The sequence below is a fragment of the Syzygium oleosum genome, unplaced genomic scaffold (assembly GCF_021117445.2).
Source record: "Syzygium oleosum isolate NSW1041296 unplaced genomic scaffold, Sole_v2.1 Sole_v2.21, whole genome shotgun sequence".
Taxonomy (NCBI): Eukaryota; Viridiplantae; Streptophyta; class Magnoliopsida; order Myrtales; family Myrtaceae; genus Syzygium; species Syzygium oleosum.
The window spans coordinates 4,121,079-4,142,406 of NW_026607505.1; the positions used below are offsets into that span (position 1 = coordinate 4,121,079).

The 21,328-nt window shown below is 44.9% G+C and overlaps 3 protein-coding genes and 1 pseudogene across 4 annotated transcripts; 3 read left to right on the plus strand and 1 right to left on the minus strand.

Annotated features, from left to right (window-relative positions):
• The first annotated feature begins 1,000 nt into the window (after positions 1-1,000).
• Positions 1,001-5,537, plus strand: LOC115671193 (uncharacterized). 2 transcript variants are annotated; one of them, XM_056320797.1, is made up of 8 exons: positions 1,001-1,328; positions 1,480-1,579; positions 1,813-1,933; positions 2,466-2,587; positions 2,689-2,810; positions 4,268-4,427; positions 4,845-4,907; positions 4,992-5,537. In XM_056320797.1, the coding sequence occupies exons 1-7, from the start codon at positions 1,178-1,180 to the stop codon at positions 4,870-4,872; spliced, it is 804 nt and encodes a 267-aa protein (XP_056176772.1). In that variant the 5' UTR covers positions 1,001-1,177; the 3' UTR covers positions 4,873-4,907; positions 4,992-5,537. The 2 variants fall into 2 exon arrangements, with proteins under 2 accessions (XP_056176772.1, XP_030448542.1); XM_030592682.2 differs by having other exon boundaries at positions 1,002-1,328; positions 4,845-5,537.
• Positions 5,538-7,288: 1,751 nt separating this feature from the next.
• Positions 7,289-8,771, plus strand: LOC115671195 (NDR1/HIN1-like protein 6). Its single transcript, XM_030592683.2, has one exon. The coding sequence runs from the start codon at positions 7,633-7,635 to the stop codon at positions 8,434-8,436; it is 804 nt and encodes a 267-aa protein (XP_030448543.2). The 5' UTR covers positions 7,289-7,632; the 3' UTR covers positions 8,437-8,771.
• Positions 8,772-14,792: 6,021 nt separating this feature from the next.
• On the plus strand, positions 14,793-17,736 carry LOC115671191 (probable leucine-rich repeat receptor-like protein kinase At1g68400; annotated as a pseudogene).
• A 1,184-nt stretch (positions 17,737-18,920) lies between these two features.
• Positions 18,921-20,790, minus strand: LOC115671192 (acyl-lipid (9-3)-desaturase-like). The gene has a single exon (XM_056320821.1). It carries the CDS (start codon positions 20,722-20,724, stop codon positions 19,375-19,377), a length of 1,350 nt encoding a protein of 449 aa, XP_056176796.1. The 5' UTR covers positions 20,725-20,790; the 3' UTR covers positions 18,921-19,374.
• Between the last annotated feature and the right edge of the window lie 538 nt (positions 20,791-21,328).

A 21,328-nucleotide genomic window follows, 5' to 3' on the forward strand; every position in this document is an offset into this window, starting at 1 on the left:
AAATCTAACAATCGGCTCTTTCCCTGTTCACCTCTCAATGTCTCACACCTCCTCTTTCCCTTTCGGCTCCCCATAGTGACACTAAGGGAACACGCACTAACATCCTCTCACCAATTTCTCTTGTTTGCGCGTTCCTTTCATCGATTTCAAGCCGCCATAGCCACCTCCAGCCGCTGTCATTCACCGATCCGGAGTCGCACAGAAACTAGTTTGTCTTGCTCTATTTTTTGTTTAAAGTGTGTGTAGAGTTCTGCTCTGGCTCGATTCCTTTTTGCCGGCTTTGTCTCCATGGCCGAGTCCGCATTACATGTTCGATGATATTCCTGAATAACATTTAAACACGCGTTTGTTAAAAAAATGGAGTTCAACCATTATTCCTTTTAAGGCTGTGTTCGTTTGCGAAAAAATATTTTTTCGCAAAATATTTTTTCTTTTTCCGGTGTTTGGGGGCGGAACCCCACCCCCAAATCTTTTATTGTTTTGAGGAAAATAATTTCCAGAGGAAATCATTTTCCTCCTAATTGAAGGCAAAATTACTCACCATTACCATCCTTTTAGTGGATGTCCCGTCGCCGGTGAAAATATTTTCAAACTTTTCTATTGATCGCGAACAGAAAATTATGTTTGAGAAAATATTTTCGAAAATGACTGGAAGAAGAATATTTTCAAACGACGATAGCGTTTGATATTGTATCATTTAAACATACAAGAATTTTACGTGTTTAACACCTTTGAAGAACCGAAATTATTGTGAATTCATTGGTTCCGTTGGACCACCCGGGAACAGACCGTACCGGCTTTGGGATCGGATGGTCCGATTCTCGGTTCTTGGGTGGGACCTGACAAGGCCGGAAACGATGATCCCTACTCAGACCAGATCGAACGGCCACCAGAGGCTGTGAGCAAAGGAACAGCGCGCGACACGTGGAGCTGTAGCAGAACATCCTCCTCCTCCCCGTCAAACAACAGAACGAGAACGTCAACAACATCGTCGAATCGAAAGAATTCATACTAAAAACAAAACACAAAAAAGATTCTAACTTTTGCGGGTCGCGACATTCGAATCTGAGCAGTCAAGAAACCAAAATTGTTAATGCATTTCCCCCTTCTCCGTTGCCGTTTCCCTTTCTTTTCCCGCAGAGAAGATCTCCCAGCGGCGGCGAAACTGAGATGAGCGATGTGGGTGGCGAAGCAACAGATCGCGAGATCAAGGCGGGGCCGCGTCTGGGCAGGAGCGTTCCTCTGCTGGGCCTTCCTCATGTTGGCGACTCCCAAGATCCCTTACTCTCCCAAGCATCACGCCTACGCCGACATGCGTAATTTTCTCGGTGCGGGGGACGGGATTTTGCTTCCCTTTCTTTCGTTCTTGTTGCCTTTGTGTTTGCATGTGTTTTCTCGTGAATGCGCGTGGCGTGCGTTCGTGTGTTGCTCGGTGTTGTCTGATGGATCGTGCCGTGTTGCGATGTGGGTGTTCCGCAGGTGTGCCCAACACGCTCAATGTGATCACCAATTTCCCTTTCTTGATTGTGGGCGTGCTGGGCTTTGTTCTGTGTCTTCAAGGGAGCTATTTTAACGTGAGGTAAATGATTATATTGGTCACCTTTCTCGACCTTTTCAGTGCCAATGTTCTTCGTTAGTGTAATGGACTTAGGCAATCAGATTTCAGATGTTGGAATCAGTTGAGTTTATCCCATTAGTGGGAGTTCAAGATCAAGTCTACCTACGGCTAAGACTTATTCCCCATGTTTGTTACGTTAGTTTTCGTCCTTTATGTTGATGCTTGATGCCATTTGGGAAATTGGGTGATCGCAGTTTGCAAGGAGAAATTTTGGGTTGGACATTGTTCTACGCGGGAATAGCGGGTGTGGCTTTTGGTTCGGCATATTATCACCTGAAGCCTGATGACAGTAGGGTGGTGTGGGATACATTGCCGGTTAGCACAACGTTTCACCTTGACACTGTCGGGTTTTGCTGTTTGTCTCTTAATATAGCTGTAACTGCTCCGAGGAAAAGTTCGAAGAATGAAGGGAAAGGCCTTTTTAAGCACAAGGTTACACGTTCAATTTAGACAATTTGAGGCATCTACTTTTGGCTGAATGTTGTCGGATCATTTAGAATTATCAAATATCTCCCACTTCTGCATGGTGGTTTGTTTAGCTCTATTTGGATGCCCTCCCTCATGCCATGAACCGGGTTAATGTCAATGGCAAAAGGACAGTAATTGACTCTAATGTGCGACGGTGAAATTAATGTATTGTGAAGCTCAAACTTGTACCCGAAGTTTAGAAATTCAGCAACAGAAATCTATGAATATACTCGACATTGAAGCCTAGGATAGAGAATTGCACACATGTCTATGCAATATCTTCCTTTACACTGCTTGTGCTTATTGGCATTTTGCCTTAATATTCTAACTGTTTAATTCACACCTTTTGACATAGTTTGATGTTCATTGTCAACTGCAGATGATGATAGCATATTCCTCTCTATTTTCCAGTTTTTTGGTGGAGAGAGTGGGGAAAAGGACTGGTTTATGCTTTTTGTCTCTGCTCCTTTCCTTTTCCTTTCTCAGCGTAGCTTATGAAAGGTTAGACTCTGGTTTCTGGATTTCAGCACTGCCATTAGATGACTGAACCTCTTGTTTGAGTGATTGGACGTTGGACTATGCCTAAGTCGAGCTGCTTGCAGAACATTTAATGATCTCCGGTTGCGCATGATGTTTCAGTTGATTCCGTGTGTTGTGATCCCATTTACGACGCTTTTGTTCCCACCAAAATATACTCACTCGAGATATTGGCTTTGGGCAGCAGGTATGGCACATTTCCTGTTTGTGTCTCTGTTTCATGTCCTCTCTGAGTAACTTTTCACGGGCCACACAATCTTGTTGCTGTTGCATATGTGTTTCTTCTGCATAAAAAGAGGGTAGTGGGTGCCAAAGAAAGTATATTTGGGGGAGATTCACCCCAAAGCTAATCCTTGCATATAAATGCTACACTTTAGTGTCGACTATTTTTTCTTTGATTATTCATACCCACTTTCTAGAAATTTTATGAGTCACCTGAAGAGGAAAACTTTCTCGGTAGTTAATACAGTATGCTCATGGATTGCCATAAATTTGTACAGGACATCATCGATGAAAGAGTTAGGAGAACAAGAATTTTTACTTTTGCGCAAAAAGAAAGCAAGATTTGAAGTCCTATGTTTTTGCTTGTCACTATAATCTAAATTTGGATGAAAGGAAAGTTTAATGATAAAAAAAAAATTGATTTGAGCGTGGATTTTAGAGCCTTCTAGTTTACTTTCCTCTCTAAGTTACCAAATGAAAGTTGACCGCAGCATAGAATGTGTTTATACTTAGTTTGTTGTGCTGTGAATTAAAGAGGCTTTGGGTTCTGTGCCTGTTTCACTGATCTGCTTATCTCTTACTTTTAAGGAGATTCAACAGTGTGATGTGGACTGCTGGCAATCATCACATGTACCAAACTTTTTACAATTTCGAATCATGAGACCATGTTTCAAGAGTGTTTTGGAGTACTTTGTTGAACATCATTTGCAAGAAGATAAGGAGCATGTGAACCTCATACGTTTGAGATCAGGATTTGGGTATCATTGCACCAGCAAGAGTTCTTTTAGACTCTCAAGTTTCTTTATTAAGCATGATTGCAAGAAAACCTAAATCATTTGACCTCATAATTTGATTCCGGAGGAGTTAATTTTGTGCGGCCAAGTGCCTCACGGTTTCTAATTGTTGCTTTATCAATTGCATATCACACAAATCAATAGAATATTGCTGTCTGAAGTGAAACTAATGTACTGTCAAAACTAGGTTTTGCTTTGCCACGCCCCTTTCCAAACTCTCGTCATTTATTTCTAAAAATAGAGATTGCAAAGGTGGCAGTTACAACTGAAGTTATCAGAAATTTGAAATTCACCTTATCTCTCCAAAGGATAAGCGATTGTAAATTTACTCTCATCAGTTGTATGTTCCTTCCTTATGATTGGTATTTCTTGATTTATGTTGGAGCACAGAAAGGATTTATAGTGTGTCCTTGTCTTTGCACTGGTCGATATGTATTTTGAAGCTATCAGTTTGATCTCAGCTTGCCTGTTTTTTTCAGTTTGCTTTTGCCTATATCTATTAGTTCATCAATAGGGGATGCAATGTGCAAAATTTTATTCTTATGCACACACTGGAAATGTACAGTGAACCATTCAAAGTGCCATGCTAAAAGTGGTCTGCTTCAGAATCCTGAGTTTTCTGGTGCAGGCATCTACCTTCTCTCCAAATTTGAAGCTTTTGCTGACCGGAGGATATACTATGCTAATAGTTACATCATCAGCGGGCATTCCCTGGAGCACTTATGTTTAGCGATGTTGCCTGTTCTGCTTACGATGATGCTCCTGAATAGAACCTTGAGGTTCCAAAGGTACTCATATTCTGAGAGGAATGATCAAAGTTTTTCTCCTCCCAATTCTGTGATATATCGTTACATGCTTTTACCGCGGTAATTTGTCTCGACAGTTCATTTAGATTCTGCAAGGAAAATGAAGGACTGAAATGGGTTTTCCACATTCGTTCTGCAGATGACATCTTGCTTTCAGTTGCTTATCATTCATTCTTGCCATGATTTTCGTTTCTCAACTGTTTAATGGAGAGTTTGTTCGTTATCATATGATTTGGCTGCACAATCCATCTCTTTCTGTTCCCTCTGAATTCATGCAGATGGGATGAAAATATATAGCGAATCGAAAAAAGAATGTCGTGCTTATTCAAGTTGTTTTGTCTTGGAGAGAGTGCCTAAGCAATAATGTTTGCACTTACATGCTAATTTGTCTGATAACAGGTTGGGCAGCTTAAAAGAGAGGCTTTAGAAAGCATGTTTGGGTGATGGAGCCAAATTTTGAGTGTAAGTGTGACTAAGGAGCGCGTGTGAAGTTTCTTTTGAGGCACTATTTGCTAGTTGCTTACTCTTATACTAGGCATCCTGCAGTTACTGCATCCTGCTTGGTTGAGAAAATCTTTTACGGCGACACTTTCTTCCATCACAAGTTGAAGGACTTCTAAGGCCGCAAGAATGAAAAACATGCCCATTCATCACACTGTCAGTGGCTTTCTTTCTGTTCCTAAATTCAAAATTTATCTGTTGCCATCGTAAATATTCTGGCTTGAACGGACCGGAGAAACAATGGTCTCAGAATTTCTCTGTGTAGACGTTCATTATGAAGATATACATTGTACAGTGAGATACGAGCAGATTCATATAAACTTTTCCTTGCTAAATTGTTCGGGGTAATTGGATTCCCGTTGGTTGTTGACAACCAGTCACTTGTACTGGTGCATTTTGAAAGCTTTGTGAAGAAAGACGATGGCCCTTCTGTGATTTGATGTAGCGATTCTACCTGATCTTTGGAATTTCTCTCAACATTCATTTCCCGTTCCTACGAGTGAGTGAATGAGCATAATTGCCTCTTTCGTTGAAATTCAAACCTTTTGAAGCAAGGTCTCCTAATAGAGATTCGATGGCTCCCGATGCGAATGTGAATCGTCGAATTACTTATTTTCTCGGCGCATGACGTGCATTATGCATCTGTCTCGAGTGTGAATGTGTATCGAGCCTGTCTTTCCCCATTTTCATGGTTCGGTCCTCTGTTTTCTTGACAACATGCTCATTCCTTCACATGCCCTCATCTTTGTCCTTTGAACAAACCAAGAGATGTCTTGTATGCATTTAACTGCAACTCACATGCTTGCGCATGTGCTCACGGACAGAGATTTCATATCCAGGTATGATGTCTCTCTCTTTTCTGCTCCAAAGCCCATGTCATCATATTATAACATAAACATTCGAAAACCACAACTAATGATCTTGCTTGTCTCTGTGGGGAATTCCTTCTTAGGTTGTTGGATTTTCCTCTCTGCCGTTTAACTCGAGATCTGTACATATTTCACTTATTGAAAAGTAACATCAGCACAATGAATCACTGCAGTTCCAATCCACTTTATATATCTGCTCGAGATGGGGGTCAATGTGAGATCCAGGAGCAATGCTGAAACAGATGAAGAGCCGTTAAAAAATCTCGTCATATAGCGATACTTAAACAAATCGGTCGAACGACGATACTAATAACTACTGCTAAACCATCTTCTTGCACAAAGTGGCATAACGTTGATGAGCGTCTAGCGGGCAAATCATTTTTGCCCACGGGTCTCACTTGCATCATCCCCGTGTTCGAAATTACCATAATAGACAAGATCAATGCCCGTAAAGACTCTTAGCACAAATGGCTTCGCTTAGCAACGAATTGTAAGAATTTTCTGAATGTACATTTGTCATTATGTAATGCAAAAGAGGCACCTTGACCCCATTCATTTTAGGATTTTTCTTTGGGAACTCCCCAAACAGAACTAGCAGTCAAATAATGCGTGGCCAAATCCATTACGTTAGCATATGTTCCTCAGTCTATTCGTTGTCCTAGACCATGATCACATTTCATGGTGTGGGCTAATCAAAGTAGGAACCCATGTCTAGAACAGGATACATAGATTTGTACTTGGAAAAAAGCACCCCGGCCTATTATGAGTGGCTCTTCTACTGGGGTGCCATTTCCTGATCATCTTCTTTCTGTCGGTGGTCCAATTATAAGATCCATCATGCGACTTTTTAAGGTTCTCCCATCCACCGATGTCCCTCTCATTATTGTCTTTCTGGTTTTCTGTTCCCTTCCAATTAGGTTAAATTAAGCTTTTCTCCACCTAGAAAACAACATTAATCAATGAACCTGAGTTTTTTGACTTCAACAGGAAGTTAATGCGGGGAGGTGCAAATCGAAGCAATACCCCCCGGTGTTGACGTGCCCCCCAATAAGCTGATCTGATTAAACAATATCCTAAGAGGGTGAAAAAAAGAGATTTTTCTTCGATTGTTTAGCCTAATGATGAGATCCAGCGGGTCAAATTTTGGTGAAAGTCAAGATAGAATGGATTAAAAGAATGACAGAAGCAAGAAACCCACATCACGAAAACTCATGAAAGACTCGCACCAGCGATCCAAACCCATGTTTTCTTGACTGATCTGCAAGAACCCCAGAAGAGAAGAGGAGAGAAATTAGGGAAAATTTTAAGATAAAATAAAAGAAGACAACTATAAAGGACTGAGTGAAGTGGACCCACTTTTTATATTTGTTTATTTTGCTAATTTTTGTTGGTTATTGGGTGCTGACACTTCACCATCGCCTCGTCATCACATGTGAAGCATCAAACAGCAGCAAAGAACCGCATTTTTGGGTGGCTCTCAGGAAGGAAATCTGTCCTTGAAGTTAGAATTTTTCTGGCAGATTTCACAAGCAACCCACCAGAACTCACAGAGAGAGAGAGAGAGAGAGAGAGAGAGAGAGAGTCTGTGTTGTGGAAGAAGCTCCGCTTCTGCTCAGGTGTATCCATCTCTGTTGTTGTTGGTGCTCAGTCCTCTCTCTCTCTCGTGACGTTCGTCTTCTTCTTCTTCTCCTCCTCCTCTCACTCTCTGATCTACATTCTCTCACTACTCTCCAAACGATCACCACCTCTGTCTCTCTCTTTCTCTCTCCTAGATTGCCTCGCCGGAGCTCAGAATTCATCCTCAGACATTCGAAAGCATGGCGGACAGAGTCTACCCGGCTAGCAAGCCCGCCGCCAACGGCGGCACGGCCCCCGCCGCGGCCAATCCTCCGGCGGCGGCCGCGAAGCCCCAGCTCTACCGCCCCTACCGCCCGCAACCCGCCGGCCACAGCCGCCGCCGCCGCCACTACGACCGCCGGCGGTGCAGCGTCTGCTGCTGCTGCTTCTGGACGGTCCTCCTCGTGCTCGGGCTGTGCCTCCTGGCGGCCATCGCCGGCGCCGCCCTCTACGTGCTCTACCGCCCGCACCGCCCCGAGTTCTCCGTCTCCTCCCTCAGGACCGCCACCCTCAACCTGACCGCCGCCGCCGACGGCTCCACCACCCGCCTCATCACCCTGTTCAACCTCACCCTCACCTCCAAGAACCCGAACAGCCACTTCACCTTCGCCTACGACTCCTTCGCCGTCGCGCTCTCGTCGTCCTCGTCCTACTCGGTGTTCCTCGGAAACGGGTCGCTCCCGGCGTTCACGAGCAGCGAAAAGAGCGTGACCCCATTGCGGGCAATCGTGTCACTGAGCTCCCAAGATCTCGACGCCGAGTCCGTCACCTCACTGAGGTCAGATCTGAAGAAGAAAAATGGAGTCCCCGTGAAGATTCAGATGGACACGAAGGTGATGGTGAGCGCAGGCAAGCTGAAGAGCAAGAAGGTGGGCATTAGAGTGAGCTGCGAAGGGTTCAAAGGGGTGGTCCCCCCGGAAGGTAAGTCGCCATCGGTGGCCACGGTGAGCGATTCCCAGTGCAATGTCGATCTCAGGATCAAGATCTGGAAGCTCACTTTCTGATTCGTCCACGGAACCTGGTAATACATTTGTCTCTTTGGCTTTGTAATATCTCTCTCCTACAAATTTTTCCTTGCTTCTGCTTTTGGTTTCTGGGTTTGTGAAATACTGTGGAAGGATTCGTGGAGTTACTGCTTGTGGGTTGAAAGAAACGGATGACACGGCCAGTTCTAGCTATCAAGAAAAGGAATATGTTGTAGTCTTATTTTTTTTTTGGTTTTTTGTCAGTTTCTTGTTTACCATTTTCAAGTAATGAAACATTAGCTTGAAAATGGGGTCATGGAAGAATCGATGACAGATTTTGTTGTTATATAAAGTGGTCAAATTGCCCCATTCAATGGTCGTGTTTTCTTCGCGTTGATAAGCAAACATGTTTCTTTCATTGTTGATGAGCATAGATCGAGGAGAGGTTGTATATAAGGACTTCATTTGGTGATCTGAGTTTAGGTCAGATGCCATGGGATTGGAATTTTGGAGTGGTGATGACAGAATGCTTCAGAAATTTCTTACCAGATGCGTTCAGCAATTATTGCCAAAATTCGATAACGGAAAAAGGGATCGACGGCAAAGGCGATGCCTCGGCCTTGGACCGTGTCGTGACGGTTGGGACGTGACCGGCGATGACGACCGTGTGAAACTCTACAGGAAAGCTAATGAGCGGAGACCGGACTCCATGCTCGGGTTATCTGCAGGCTTATATTGTCCTGGCCGACTGAGTTCGGAGATCAGAAGTTTCTGTCATATGCATGGACCAGCGAAGGTCGCCAAAGTGTCAGCCTCGTATTTTAGGGTCGTCTCGCGCTTGGCCGAGGTACAAGGTCCACTCTAAGCCGCCAGTCGTGATGCCGGCCGGCCTAGCTGACTTCAAGATGAATCACAGGCGTTGCTCGAAAGGTCAATGGCACTCCTTGATGCTCCTTTTCGCGAGTCGTCACGTTTCACAGGTCGCAACATGGCTTCATTTTATTATACGAATCGAGCACAATCGAAGTCGATGAATCGCAACCGGAAACATGCTCGCCGGTCTTGTTTCCGGCATCCGCGAGTCCCCACATCCCTCTCTCGCTGCTCTAATTCTACTTCCCTCCGATCAACTCCATGTCATCTACTGAAATGGGGAGGAAAAATCCCTCCTAAACTACTGTTTTTACAAAGTCTGATACAGCTCGGGAGAAGCAACGACTTATGTTGAATATTGTTGATTCAACGACTTAGAAGATGAGTCTCGATCTGGACATTCTCTATTTGATGGAAACAGATGGATGAATCGGGTGAATTTAGTCTAGCGCACCAAATTTTACCTTCTACTCACGAGAACATAAAATTGTTAGTGCCGGTCGTGTCACATAAGATGGCTGGCGTCAACGTCGGTGAATTTCGATCAAAACTGACCGGAAAGACTATATTAGCTAATCCTTAAAAGGGTCGGAGCCAATTTGCCAAATTGAAAAGGTTTTGATCGAATTGGAATCCACACAATAGGTTCGGGACTTTTTTTTTGTAATTATCCCCCTATTCTTATGCCCTCTTCATACAAGATTTCTAGATTTAAATCAGTTTAGGTTTCTAGATTTAAATAAGGCTAGGGCGCTAAAATATTGGTAAGTTTAATTGTAACCGCCTATTCGAAGGAATAATCGCTCAAAACGCTCATGAATTTTTGGCACTAGAGATGGGCACAGGGCGACCCAGAAATGTGGATCACGTCCCTTCCTTGCTCCGTGGGTGGTGGAAAACCCGCCGCACCCTCGGCCCGCGAGAGGGCTATCACGTCATTTCATAAATCAGTCCCGTTGTCTCTAACATTAATTTGCATATTCAAATTTGTATTATAGCTCACCAATCTGCTCTAACTCATGTATTCGAGGTAATTTCTAATTTGTTTCTCGAAATGTGATCGATCTGGTCGAACTAAATAAATTTATGTGAAAATAGAGAGAGAAGTGCCATCCCACTTTGTTATAGTGAATAGCGAGAGCATTTAATGCCTTCAACTCCCAAGTTACCAACCCAAATCGAGCTCCACGAAAGGAACTGTTCCAGCTCAATGGGGGAGCTGGAGACTTCGAGAGCGAGAGTAATGAGCATGGCTTTCAAACATCAATATGACCACGCTCCACAAGTATTTGAATTGGTCCTCCCTATTGATAGCTCCATCTACCTTTGCCTTCGTAATCCATATGCATCTTTGCTAAACTAATCTTTAATGCATTCCCATTGTTCCATTGCCAAATTTAGCCCAACCCAAACCAAAATTAGGGCTTTTCGCAATGTGGATTTGGTATGAATATGCGCTAAAAGACAAAGTAGAACAGGTATGGGCATTGAGGTTCAGGATGACTTCAGGAATTTGAAGAGATTTTCCTGTTAATTACATTTTCTTTTAAACGCGAGTAAGCGTCGAAACGCGTGTATGTTCAAAGCAAATGGCAAATGGAAAGATCGCGAACGTAGAACTTACATGAATTGAGTCGATCGCTTATGTGGGTATCTATATGAGCTGCCAAATTGGGCGGTTTCGTACGTTAAAAACTGGTCGACCTAGTGGACTCAGCAATATTAACAGGCTCAATGTGCATGCGCTCGATTCTTGTAATGAAGACGGCTTTTTAGAGATGTTAAAGAGATTTAGATCACAAGAAAATTACCCTTCTTGCGAATATTCTAGCCTTGAAAGGAGCAACGACGTTGCTTATTCCTTTAGGGATGTTAAATAGATGGTATCATCTTATCTCAACCTACAAGTAGTTAATCTTGCCTAATGTCTTTTAACCATTGATTATATTCTATCCGAGGGTTGGAGGATATTTTCGTGAACGATGAGATATAGAGCAAATCAAGAATTGATACGTTTACCCACCGGCAAAGGTGGACTGGTGGTACGGGCCAATATTCGAAATCATGGTGCCGCTTGTCCGAATTCACTTTTAGAGATTGTGCTTCTATCTTATTGTCGCCGAACATGAATGATTTGGAGAAATATTTTTTCCTAAAGATGATTTTCTATATCGCTTGAAATAATTAGTTAATAGAAAATGTTTTCATTCCCAATAACAATTTATATCTAAATATTTCGTAGACGACGAAAATATTTTTTGTTTATCCATTTTTGTAAGCGATCATTTTCAAGAAAATATTTTTTAAATCATTCATTTTTCACAAAACAAATAAAACCTTAGTCTTTGATTTAAATGTTCCGTGACGAGTCCGACGTCTTCACGATAGGACTCGTATGGAGTCTCTTCACGAACAAGCTTTTACATTAGAATAAGTGGGTCCGCACCCATTACTCACCTATAACCATAGTTATGGATTTGAAGCCACGGAGGCAGCATCCTAATCTCGGGTCGATCGACGTCTATTGATGCCAATCCTTGCGGCGACGGCAAAGCCTCCGTCCTCGGCTTCCCAAAGGAGAAGAAATAGATTTCGACGAAGCGAGAGCACTTATAGTAGAAGTGATTATAATGTCACTAGCATATTATAACGTTATTTCGATGAATAGGAATCGACTTACACTTACGTGAAAATAAATTCCTAGCGCTGCCACTGAGCACTTACCATTGTCACAATCCCTATCACTTTCATACATAAAAGGTGGAATGAGATACATTATGATAAGATTTATCGCCTTAGGCCGAAGTGAAAGGTAGGAAAAATTACCAAAAAAGTACTAAACCTATTGCAATTATGTCAATTCAATCTTAAACTTTTTTTTGACCAATTGAGTTATAAACCCTTTGTATTTGTGTCAATTCAATCAATCGGGCAATTTTTGCCCGGAAATTGCTAACATAGATAGCGGCCGTCCTACGTGGTGTGACTGACGTTGACATGGATAATTTTTAATAATAATTTTTCGATTTTTCTTTTCTTTTCTTTCTCTTTCGTTTTTTTTTCTTCCCTTCTTCCTTTGGCCGATCGCCGAGGCCAGAAGCAAGGGCCGACGAGGGCGAGCCTCGCCTGCCCCTGGTGAGGTGGAGCCGCGCCAGTTGCCCTCGCTAGTGACCTCCCCGGCCAGAGGAAGAAGACAAGAAAGAGAAAGAAAGAGAAAAAAAGGAAAAAAATATTATTAAAAATTCTTTAAATCAGAGTCGGTCGCGTCACATAGAACAACCGGTATCCATGTCAGCAATTTCCGGGCAAAATTGGCCGGATTGACTGAATTGACACAAATGCATAGGGTTTATGACTCAATTGGCAAAAAAAAAATATTTTTAAATTGGCACTGTTATAATAGGTTTAACACTTTTTCGGTAATTTTACCGTGAAAAGCATAAGTTCTTGCTGCACCAACTTTTGCTTTATTAGAATCTCCCAGAGGCTTTGCTTCCAAGTAAAGTGTAATGACTTTGACAATCCCACAAGAATTGAATCTTTTGTGGAGCATAACTTACCAATTGATTTTCTTGAAACCTCAATGATTTGATTTCATTCGGCTGCTTTATGTGCTTAGAAACTTTAGCAACTCCAATGTGGAGATTAGAACGTTGTGGTAATGATTGAGAGCTATTTTTTATAGTACTTGCCCCTTTGTTTTATATGGAAACCTAATTAAAATGACAATAGTAACCCTTGTTCTATAAGTTTATTGATAAAATTATTATATATCCTTCATTTTACTAGAAGTATACACAAGCCCATGTTACTAAAGCCAATCACAATCTTCTTAATTCGCATGAATGGGGTTGAATTTCCAATTTATTCATTCAAGAAAAAGGGATAGTAACACAAACGGCCCTTGAACTTTGGTCCAATGTGTAAAGTTGTCCTTGAACTTTTTATTTGTGCAATGTGATCCCCGGACTTTGACCCGACGTGCAATATCGTCCTTAAACTTTTGATTTGTTCAATATGATCCCTGAATTATTTGTAAATGTTTAATGCAATCCTTACACTATATGAAAATATTTAATAATTCAGTGACTACAATACCATTGAATCAAAATTCTGGAGTTACGTTGAACAAATTAAAAGTTCGGGGGCGACATCGCACATCGGATCAAAATTCACGGACCACATTGAGCAAATTAAAAGTTCATGGAGGACAACACACATCAGATCACGATTAGGGACCATTCATGTCATTTTCCCTCGCGAAAATGGAAAAAGGAAATTTCCCATTTTTTTTTTCTTTTACATGTACTGTCGCGGGATACATCCATTCTTCTCCGGCTGCTTTAGTTTTGCCATTCATCCAAAGCGATGACATTGACAAAGCCAATCTTGAGTCTCTCTCGTTTGCAAACTGTAAGGCTTTGGCTGCCTCTTCACGCCACCATTCAAATCATCTCGTGGGCAACATCATGAACACCCCCCAAAGTGACAAATTCCCATTCTCGCAGAATGGGGGAGACCCCACTCCCTTTGAGAAAGTATCTTAGGTGGTTCCAAAGCATCACTTCACTTTCCACCCCAGATTTAGTGCATCTGGCAAACGATGGTTGAATTGAGTGAATAGCAATGTACTACTCCTGGAGCACTTACATGCCCCTGCATTTCTTGAATTGAGGGGTCGGTTTGTTAACTGTTTTCGAGAAATTGTTTTCCGACTCTTTTTGTATTCGAATGACCGAAAGCTAATCGATTTATGGAAAACGTTTTTCGTAAACTAAAAACAAGTTTAGATTAGGAAAAAAACAACTTTCTCTTATGGAGAAGGAGAAAATACTCTCCCTATATCACTAAACGAATGAAAACTAACCCTTTTCCTTGACAATGATTCCCATGGAAAATATTTTCCTTTATCAGACTTATAATGTGACCGGACTTGACTTACCTTAGATATTGTTCACTTTCTCATCTCATATTGAGCCATACGGTTTTGTCCATTTGTTACTGCTTTGATTCCGAGCACTCTTAATATTAGGATTCCTATATTGAACCGAGTCTTCCCTCCAGAATGCGTTTCTAGTTGATCAATTTCAGTCTCACGTATATTATCCACCGGCACTCTTTCCGTTCAACCATGATTTAGCTTATTCCTATCTCCTCCAAGATCATCGTTCTAAAAACTTTCCGGGAGCCACGTCTTGTCTAACCTCTAGCCCCAATGCTTGTTTTTCATCTAAGTCGGGTTGGACAGACGGACGCTCACCAAAACCCGAACTTCTATTGCATAGACAATGCCGATGCGAGCTCGGTATGCCACAACCGTTTAACTCACTCGATCCTCATGTGAGGCCCGTTAAAATCAAAGGCTGTCATGCACTGGACTCACAAGAACCCGATCCCGACCCCGACCCCAACCCCTTCCGATGATTTTTCCAAACTGTAGCTCCGGCCTGGCCATAAATGGACCACGCGCTCCAGGACACGTTATTCTCCGTCGAGCATTCATTAGCCCCCCGCTTCCAAACACTCCCAGTCTCTCGTCCCCCTTCCAACGGCTATGCGAGATAAGAAGAACGCCACTCGCATTTTCCCTCATTTTCTTCCCGAAACTTTCCCGAGAAAGTAGCGTCAGGGAAAAAGAGAACAGAAGAAGAGAGAAAGAAAATGTCCGCAGCGCCGCGATTCCTCTTCGCTCTCGTATCGTCCCTCTTCCTCTTCTCGGCCTCCCTCTCCGGCTCGCCGGACTCCGCCGCGCTGCTGGCCTTCAAGGTGTCGACGGGCGGCTCCGGCTCCGGGCTCGCTCGCCGGCTGGGCGGCCAACTCGTCGGATCCGTGCCTCGGCCCGTGGCTCGGCGTCACCTGCAGCGCGAGGACCGGCCGCGTCACGAAGCTCGTCCTGGAGGGCCTCAACCTGAGCGGCTACGTCCAGCCGCTGAGCCAGCTGGCCGAGCTGAGAGTCCTGAGCCTGAAGCGCAACCGGTTCGCGTCGCTCGCCGTCGACCTCTCCTCGTGGCCGAACCTCAAGCAGCTCCACCTCTCGGGCAACGGGCTCTCCGGCGAGTTCCCCTCCGGGATATCGGCGCTCCGGCGCCTCCGGCGGCTCGACCTCTCCCGCAACAACTTCACCGGCGTGATTCCGCTGGCCGAGCTGGCTCGGTTGCCGCGCTTGCTCACCCTCCGGCTCGAGGCTAACTCGTTCACCGGAACTCTCGGCTCGGCCGTTGACTCGTTCCCTTCGCTTTCGGACGCCAACTTCTCGTACAACGAGCTCTCGGGGCGAATTCCGACATCCCTGTCGCGCTTCCCGGCGACGGCCTTCTCCGGAAACAAAAACCTCTGCGGAAAGCCGTTGTCATCCGTTTGCTCCAACCACACAGCAGCGATCGACTCTGTGCAGCCTGAGGCGATCGCTCCGAAACCAAGGCGTCTGAACGATCGCGCGTTGCTGTCAATCGTCGCCGTCGACGCAGTCGCAATCGTGGCGGCGCTCACGACCGTCACGTGGTGCTGTTACAGGAAGAAACGCCGCCGCAGCGAGAACCCCAGCGAGGCCAAAGCCGGAGCTCAGAAGCAAACGTACGGGATCAGTGGCGGTGGCAGCGGAAGTGGAGGCGAACTGGTGGTTTTTGGCGGGTGCAGGGGGTTCGACAAGGTGGACGATCTGCTGCGATCGTCGGCGGAGCTGTTGGGGAAGGGGAGCGTGGGGACCACTTACAAGGTGGCGATGGCCGACGGCAGCACGGTGGTGGTGGTGAAGAGGGTGAGGGAGGCGCTGAGGAGGAGGAGGAAGGAGGTTGATGTGAGACTGAGAGAGATTGGGGGTTTGAGGCATCCCAATGTGGTGAGCCTGAGGGCTTTCTATCATTCCCAGGATGAAATGCTCTTGGTCTATGACTATTTGCCCAGAGGAAGCCTGCACTCCCTGCTTCATGGTTTGTGCTTATTACCTCATGAATTCATCTTAACATGGTCTCTGTTTTGTGCTTGGAAATGGTTCTTTCTTTGTTGCAGATTGTGCAATTTTGCAGTATGAATCACTTTGACATGTTGATTGATTGGGGTACTTCGCATTTGCAAATTTTCTGCATTTCTTGTGCAAATTGTGGCTATACTATTCACGTGCTGTTGTTCTTCCTTGTTTTGTTTCTTGGCATAGAAGTGGCAAGTGTTTATTGGTTAATACTTCATCAGAGAATAGATAATCTTTGTGGTTAGCCTACGAATGCCCAGTTTTTTTTAAGAGGTTAATCTTTTCAACTTCTAAATTCATCGGAAGATTCAAAGCACAATTTAGAGAGAGCGGCTCTTTAAACTTCTTTCTTTCAAGTGCAAATTGTATCGAGTTCTAGGTTGACCAGTTAGATATTCTTTTAACACTAATTGTTGTTGCAATTTGCAAGTGCCTTTTTGTGACTGATGAACTGCAAATGTTTCAGAAAATAGAGGACCAGGGAGAACTCCATTGGATTGGACCACCAGGATAAAGCTAGCTGCAGGTGCCGCGAGTGGCCTAGCTTACCTTCATGAGTATAGCAATGCGAAGCTCGTCCATGGACACCTCACATCATCGAACATTATAGTTGATAACTCAGGAAGCGCCTGTATTTCCGACATCGGTCTCCACCAACTCTTGCTTTCGCCATCGTTATCAGACAACACCCATACAGCTCCGGAGCTGATGCTCAACAACAGTCATGGAAGCACTCAGAGGAAATATACTCAAAAGTGCGACATTTACAGTTTTGGGGTTGTCATCCTTGAAATTCTGACAGGGAAAATGGCGAATGGAGAGGGAGAGACGAGTTTGGTGAAGTGGGTTCAGCGTGTGCCCCAGGAAGAGTGGAAAAGGGAAGTGTTCGATTTCGAATTGTTGGGTTACAAGGAAATGGAAGAAGACATGGCAGCTCTTCTGCAAGTGGCTTTGCTCTGTTTGGCTACATTGCCGAGGGATCGTCCCAAAATGAGCGTGGTTCGCAATATGATTGAAGATATCAGGACCAAGGGTGGAAGTGAAGGCCCGACGAATTGTTCGGTGAACAATCTGTCTTCCGATTCTTCGCCTTCTCGGTCTGAAAGAACTTAAAACTGCGTTAGCAGCTACTTTATGAAGTGATGAGTACCGGCGAAATAAATCTTGTTTAATGTCAACAGAAAGGCGAGGGAAGCAGGATCTGCAATCATCTCCACCCTCCAATAAACGATAAGCGCAAGGAAAACCGGAGCTCCTCTCTTTCAGAGTTACGGGGTACATACTAAACTAGTGTAGCTGATCAGTAATACACATGCATATTTGATTATATTCTTTGTTCTAAATTGCACATATAATTATCATGTTCTGATTATGTTGGTGCCATTGCTGAGAGATTGACTACCCGTGATACCGAGCTTCCCTTCTCTCCCACCCTTCGTTTTTCTGTCCTGTCATGAGATAACAGAGCATAATTATAGAATCCTGCATCTTTATTCCCATTTCTGGTATGCATGTATTTGACCACAAAGAAGTCTAATGCAAGAGTCAATCTTTTTCTTCCACTCAAGGAATGCAAGTTTTTTCACAGACAAGGTGGTCTAAGTGTAACAGATCACATATTGTAATGGAATTTGCTGTGGTCAAATCTTCTTCCTAGGACAAAAAAGTGGTCTGATTCCGGCCTTAATGCAACATGGATGCAGAAAACGGGAGCCCCAAATACAATTGTTAGCCTGCTGGCCAGTCAAGTTCTATTCATAAAGTAAGCAAGCTCGAGGTTTTAGCCCAGCACGAAATATGCATCTTCGATACGTCTTCTCATGCATTGCTGGGTTCCGAACGCATGGATTGATCCTGGAAATGTGAAAGTTGCATTCACAAAAAGTCTTCTCGTGCAAACCAGTTCATACCAACTAAAATGAGACGCACAACCCAGCTATCCTTGCTTGTCGATGCGCTCTGTGATGGAACGACGCGCATAAGACTGAGGTCCACATAACATGTGACGGGTGGGTCCGATGCAACTCCAGCGTCCTAAAAGTTTCCCCAAGCGAAATCGCAGCTTGCAGGGAAAGCGCCCTTAGACTTAGTCCTCACTACAACAGCATTTTCCAGGAAATATCCAGCCCGAAACAGCTCAATTGCAGCTGTAAGTAGGCAAAACAACACAGGTTTTCACAGAACTAGTATCGTCGACCAGAAGCCGATGGTCCAGCAGTTTACACCGCCTAGCGCCTCAATGACGCTGGTTGTGTATCCAGGTAGGGTCATATTACAACAGACAACCACAATCAGGTTCTCATTGCTATACATACACCACGATCTATTCATGTGGGATCCATATGTACTGTCCGGACTCGGACCACTTGCACCTGTCCCTTTGAAGTGGCATTAAGGGCATAAAACAGAAGGGTTCATTAAGAGATACTGCGTTTGAGAGAGACAGAGGAAGCAGAACAGCATTGAGCTTTCTTCCATATTATGGAATTCACAGGGATCATTAAATCGACATTCAACCTGCTTCTAGTCTTGAGTTTCAGCAAGCGGGCTCAATACGCGTAAGAAGCATTGTTTGTGCATCAGAATTCTAAGAGGTAAGCAAGGAGCACAGGTTGAAGTGGAAGGATAAAAGTTAGATGAACACGGTATGCAGATGGAAAAGTATTGGTGCTACACAAATGAAGACAGGTGAATGAAATTCTCTTCATAAAAGAAGTAAGAAAACACATTGTTTCGAATGCTTCAATGCATCAATCTCCAAAACAGCGAATATCCAGATAAAAGCCACATGAATGTGCATCAGCTCTATGAACCAAACAGATACAAAACTAATGAAGCTTAGCACTGCACAAATTTCTCATCAGCAACAGATGCTGGAAACCGAATGAGGAGAAAGAATTTTGCCAGCCTGAAGATCATCTTCATCGATGTTTAAACACCCATCAGAAACAAGATGAGTCGACCACACAAACTTGCAGATCGAAAACAACAAACTAAACACTCCAATCAACGAGAGATATGGATTATTTTGCAACCATGAATGATCAAACATCAGTAAATGATCCTATCAAAATCATCAGCTGATCAGCAGGCATAGATGGCGGCACTTCAGCCAAATTTAAACTAGTCAATTGAATTCATCCGAAGGTATTGACAGCTTCCCACACCAAGTTCTTTGGGACGGGACTAGCGAGATCTCTAGCCTGCAACGCAGCCGCCCTAAGCGTCCCGATAGTCATGGCATTCGCCTTCCAGAAAGACGCGCTATTGTAAGGCAAACTGTGCTTCTTGCAGAGTTCCTCCACGAAAGGGGAAATCTTCCTGAGATGGCACCGGGGCAATCGAGGAAACAGATGGTGCTCGATCTGGAACTGCAATCCGCCGTGAAACCAATCCATCCACGGCGAACACTGGATGTTGAGAGTCCCGGCAGTCTGCTTCTCGAACCAGTCGTTCCCGCTGGGCGGACCGACGTACACGCTCGACGCGAAGTGATTCAAGCAGAACTGAACGTGCTGGATTCCGGTGACGGCAAAGCTCGCCATGACGAACATTATCCTCTCCCCCCAATTCGGGAGGCACGAAACGAGGAGCGGGTACCAAACCCAATACGCGAGGAGCCCCAACATCTCCTGACCCCTGCTGGGCACCTTCTGCTTGGACAGCAGCAATGCGAAGGACTGGGCGAACAGATTGATCCGCGCGAAGCACATGACGGGGTAGAACGTCCAGTGCTGGTGACTGACCAAGAACCTGCAGACGGCATCGAAGTTCATCTTCCTCTCGTAGTAGTACGAGGTGAGGGAGCCGAAGAACTTGGAGGACACCACGAAGAAGGGCATGTGCTGGAGATCCGGATCGAAGTCGAGGCTGTTGCAGGCAATGTGGTGGGCGTTGTGGTTCCGCTTCCACCAGGCGATGCTGATCCCGGCGAGGCAGTTCCCGGTGAGGACCTGCGCGAACCGGTTGAGACCGGGCGCGGACATGATCTGGTAGTGGCCCGAATCGTGCCCCATCCACCCGCTCTGAATCCACAGGAACCCCATCATCCCACCGCAGAGCAGATGGACCCACATGCTCTCGGACCGCAGCACGCCCAGAACGCTAGCGCCGAACAGCAGCGCGATGAACCACATCGACACGAGCGTGACGTGGCCCTTCTTGTCGTACAGCCCCATCTTCACGAACTCGGACACCAGCCTGCGGTAGTCCTTGGACACCTCGGAAACGGAGTAGTCCCGCAGGTAGCACCCGTTGAAGAACCTGTCGAGGTGCTGCCACGCGGCGGCCGGGTGGAAGGCGACGAACGCGTCGGTGGCGTCCTGGCCGGCGAGGTCGCGGAGCGGGAGGTCGCCGCCGGGGTGGTCGTTGATCCACTCGGAGACGTCGTAGATCTTGCCCTGGATGGAGATCCAGAGGTCGCCGGGCTTGTTGTGGGCGGCCAGCTCCTCGAGCGAGATGGAGCGGCGAGGTGCCGAGTCCGCCATCGGAGGCAGGGGAGGAGGTCAGTCTCTCTCTCTCTCTCTTCTTCGTTTCTGTGATTGAAAGAGAGAGAGGGGATACGTTGGAGAAGATGGGTTGTGTTTTTTTTATTTTGGGTGCTGCTGTGCTGGGGGAGTTGGGGGGGGGGGAGGTTGCCGGATTAGTTTCTTAATCGGGTGATTAGGAGTAATTAATTCACGCGATTAAGGAGCTAAAGCAAGCGCTTTTAGCCTGCGGAAATATCTTCTTTGCTGTTCCAAGGCGCGGGGGGGGGGGCCGCCTGTGTTTGGCCGTACGCTTTTTGCGAATCGCGGCTCCCTCGTGACTTTCGCATCGGCACGAAAACGAAAGTCATTTTTTTTAAGGGTTTCCGAGATTTTTTGATATTTTGGATGATGAGGAATTGATTGATGTACCGAAAATGTTTTTCATAGACTAAACACAACAAGTTTATATAGGAGGATTTCGCCTTCTCTAAATCACCAAACAGGTGAAAATTACTTTATGATCCTTGAAAAACGAATTTCATAGAAAATATTTTCGTTTATCATAGAATTTTTAGTGAAACAAATGCACTGCTCTTAGACCTTGTGAATACGTAAGTTTAAT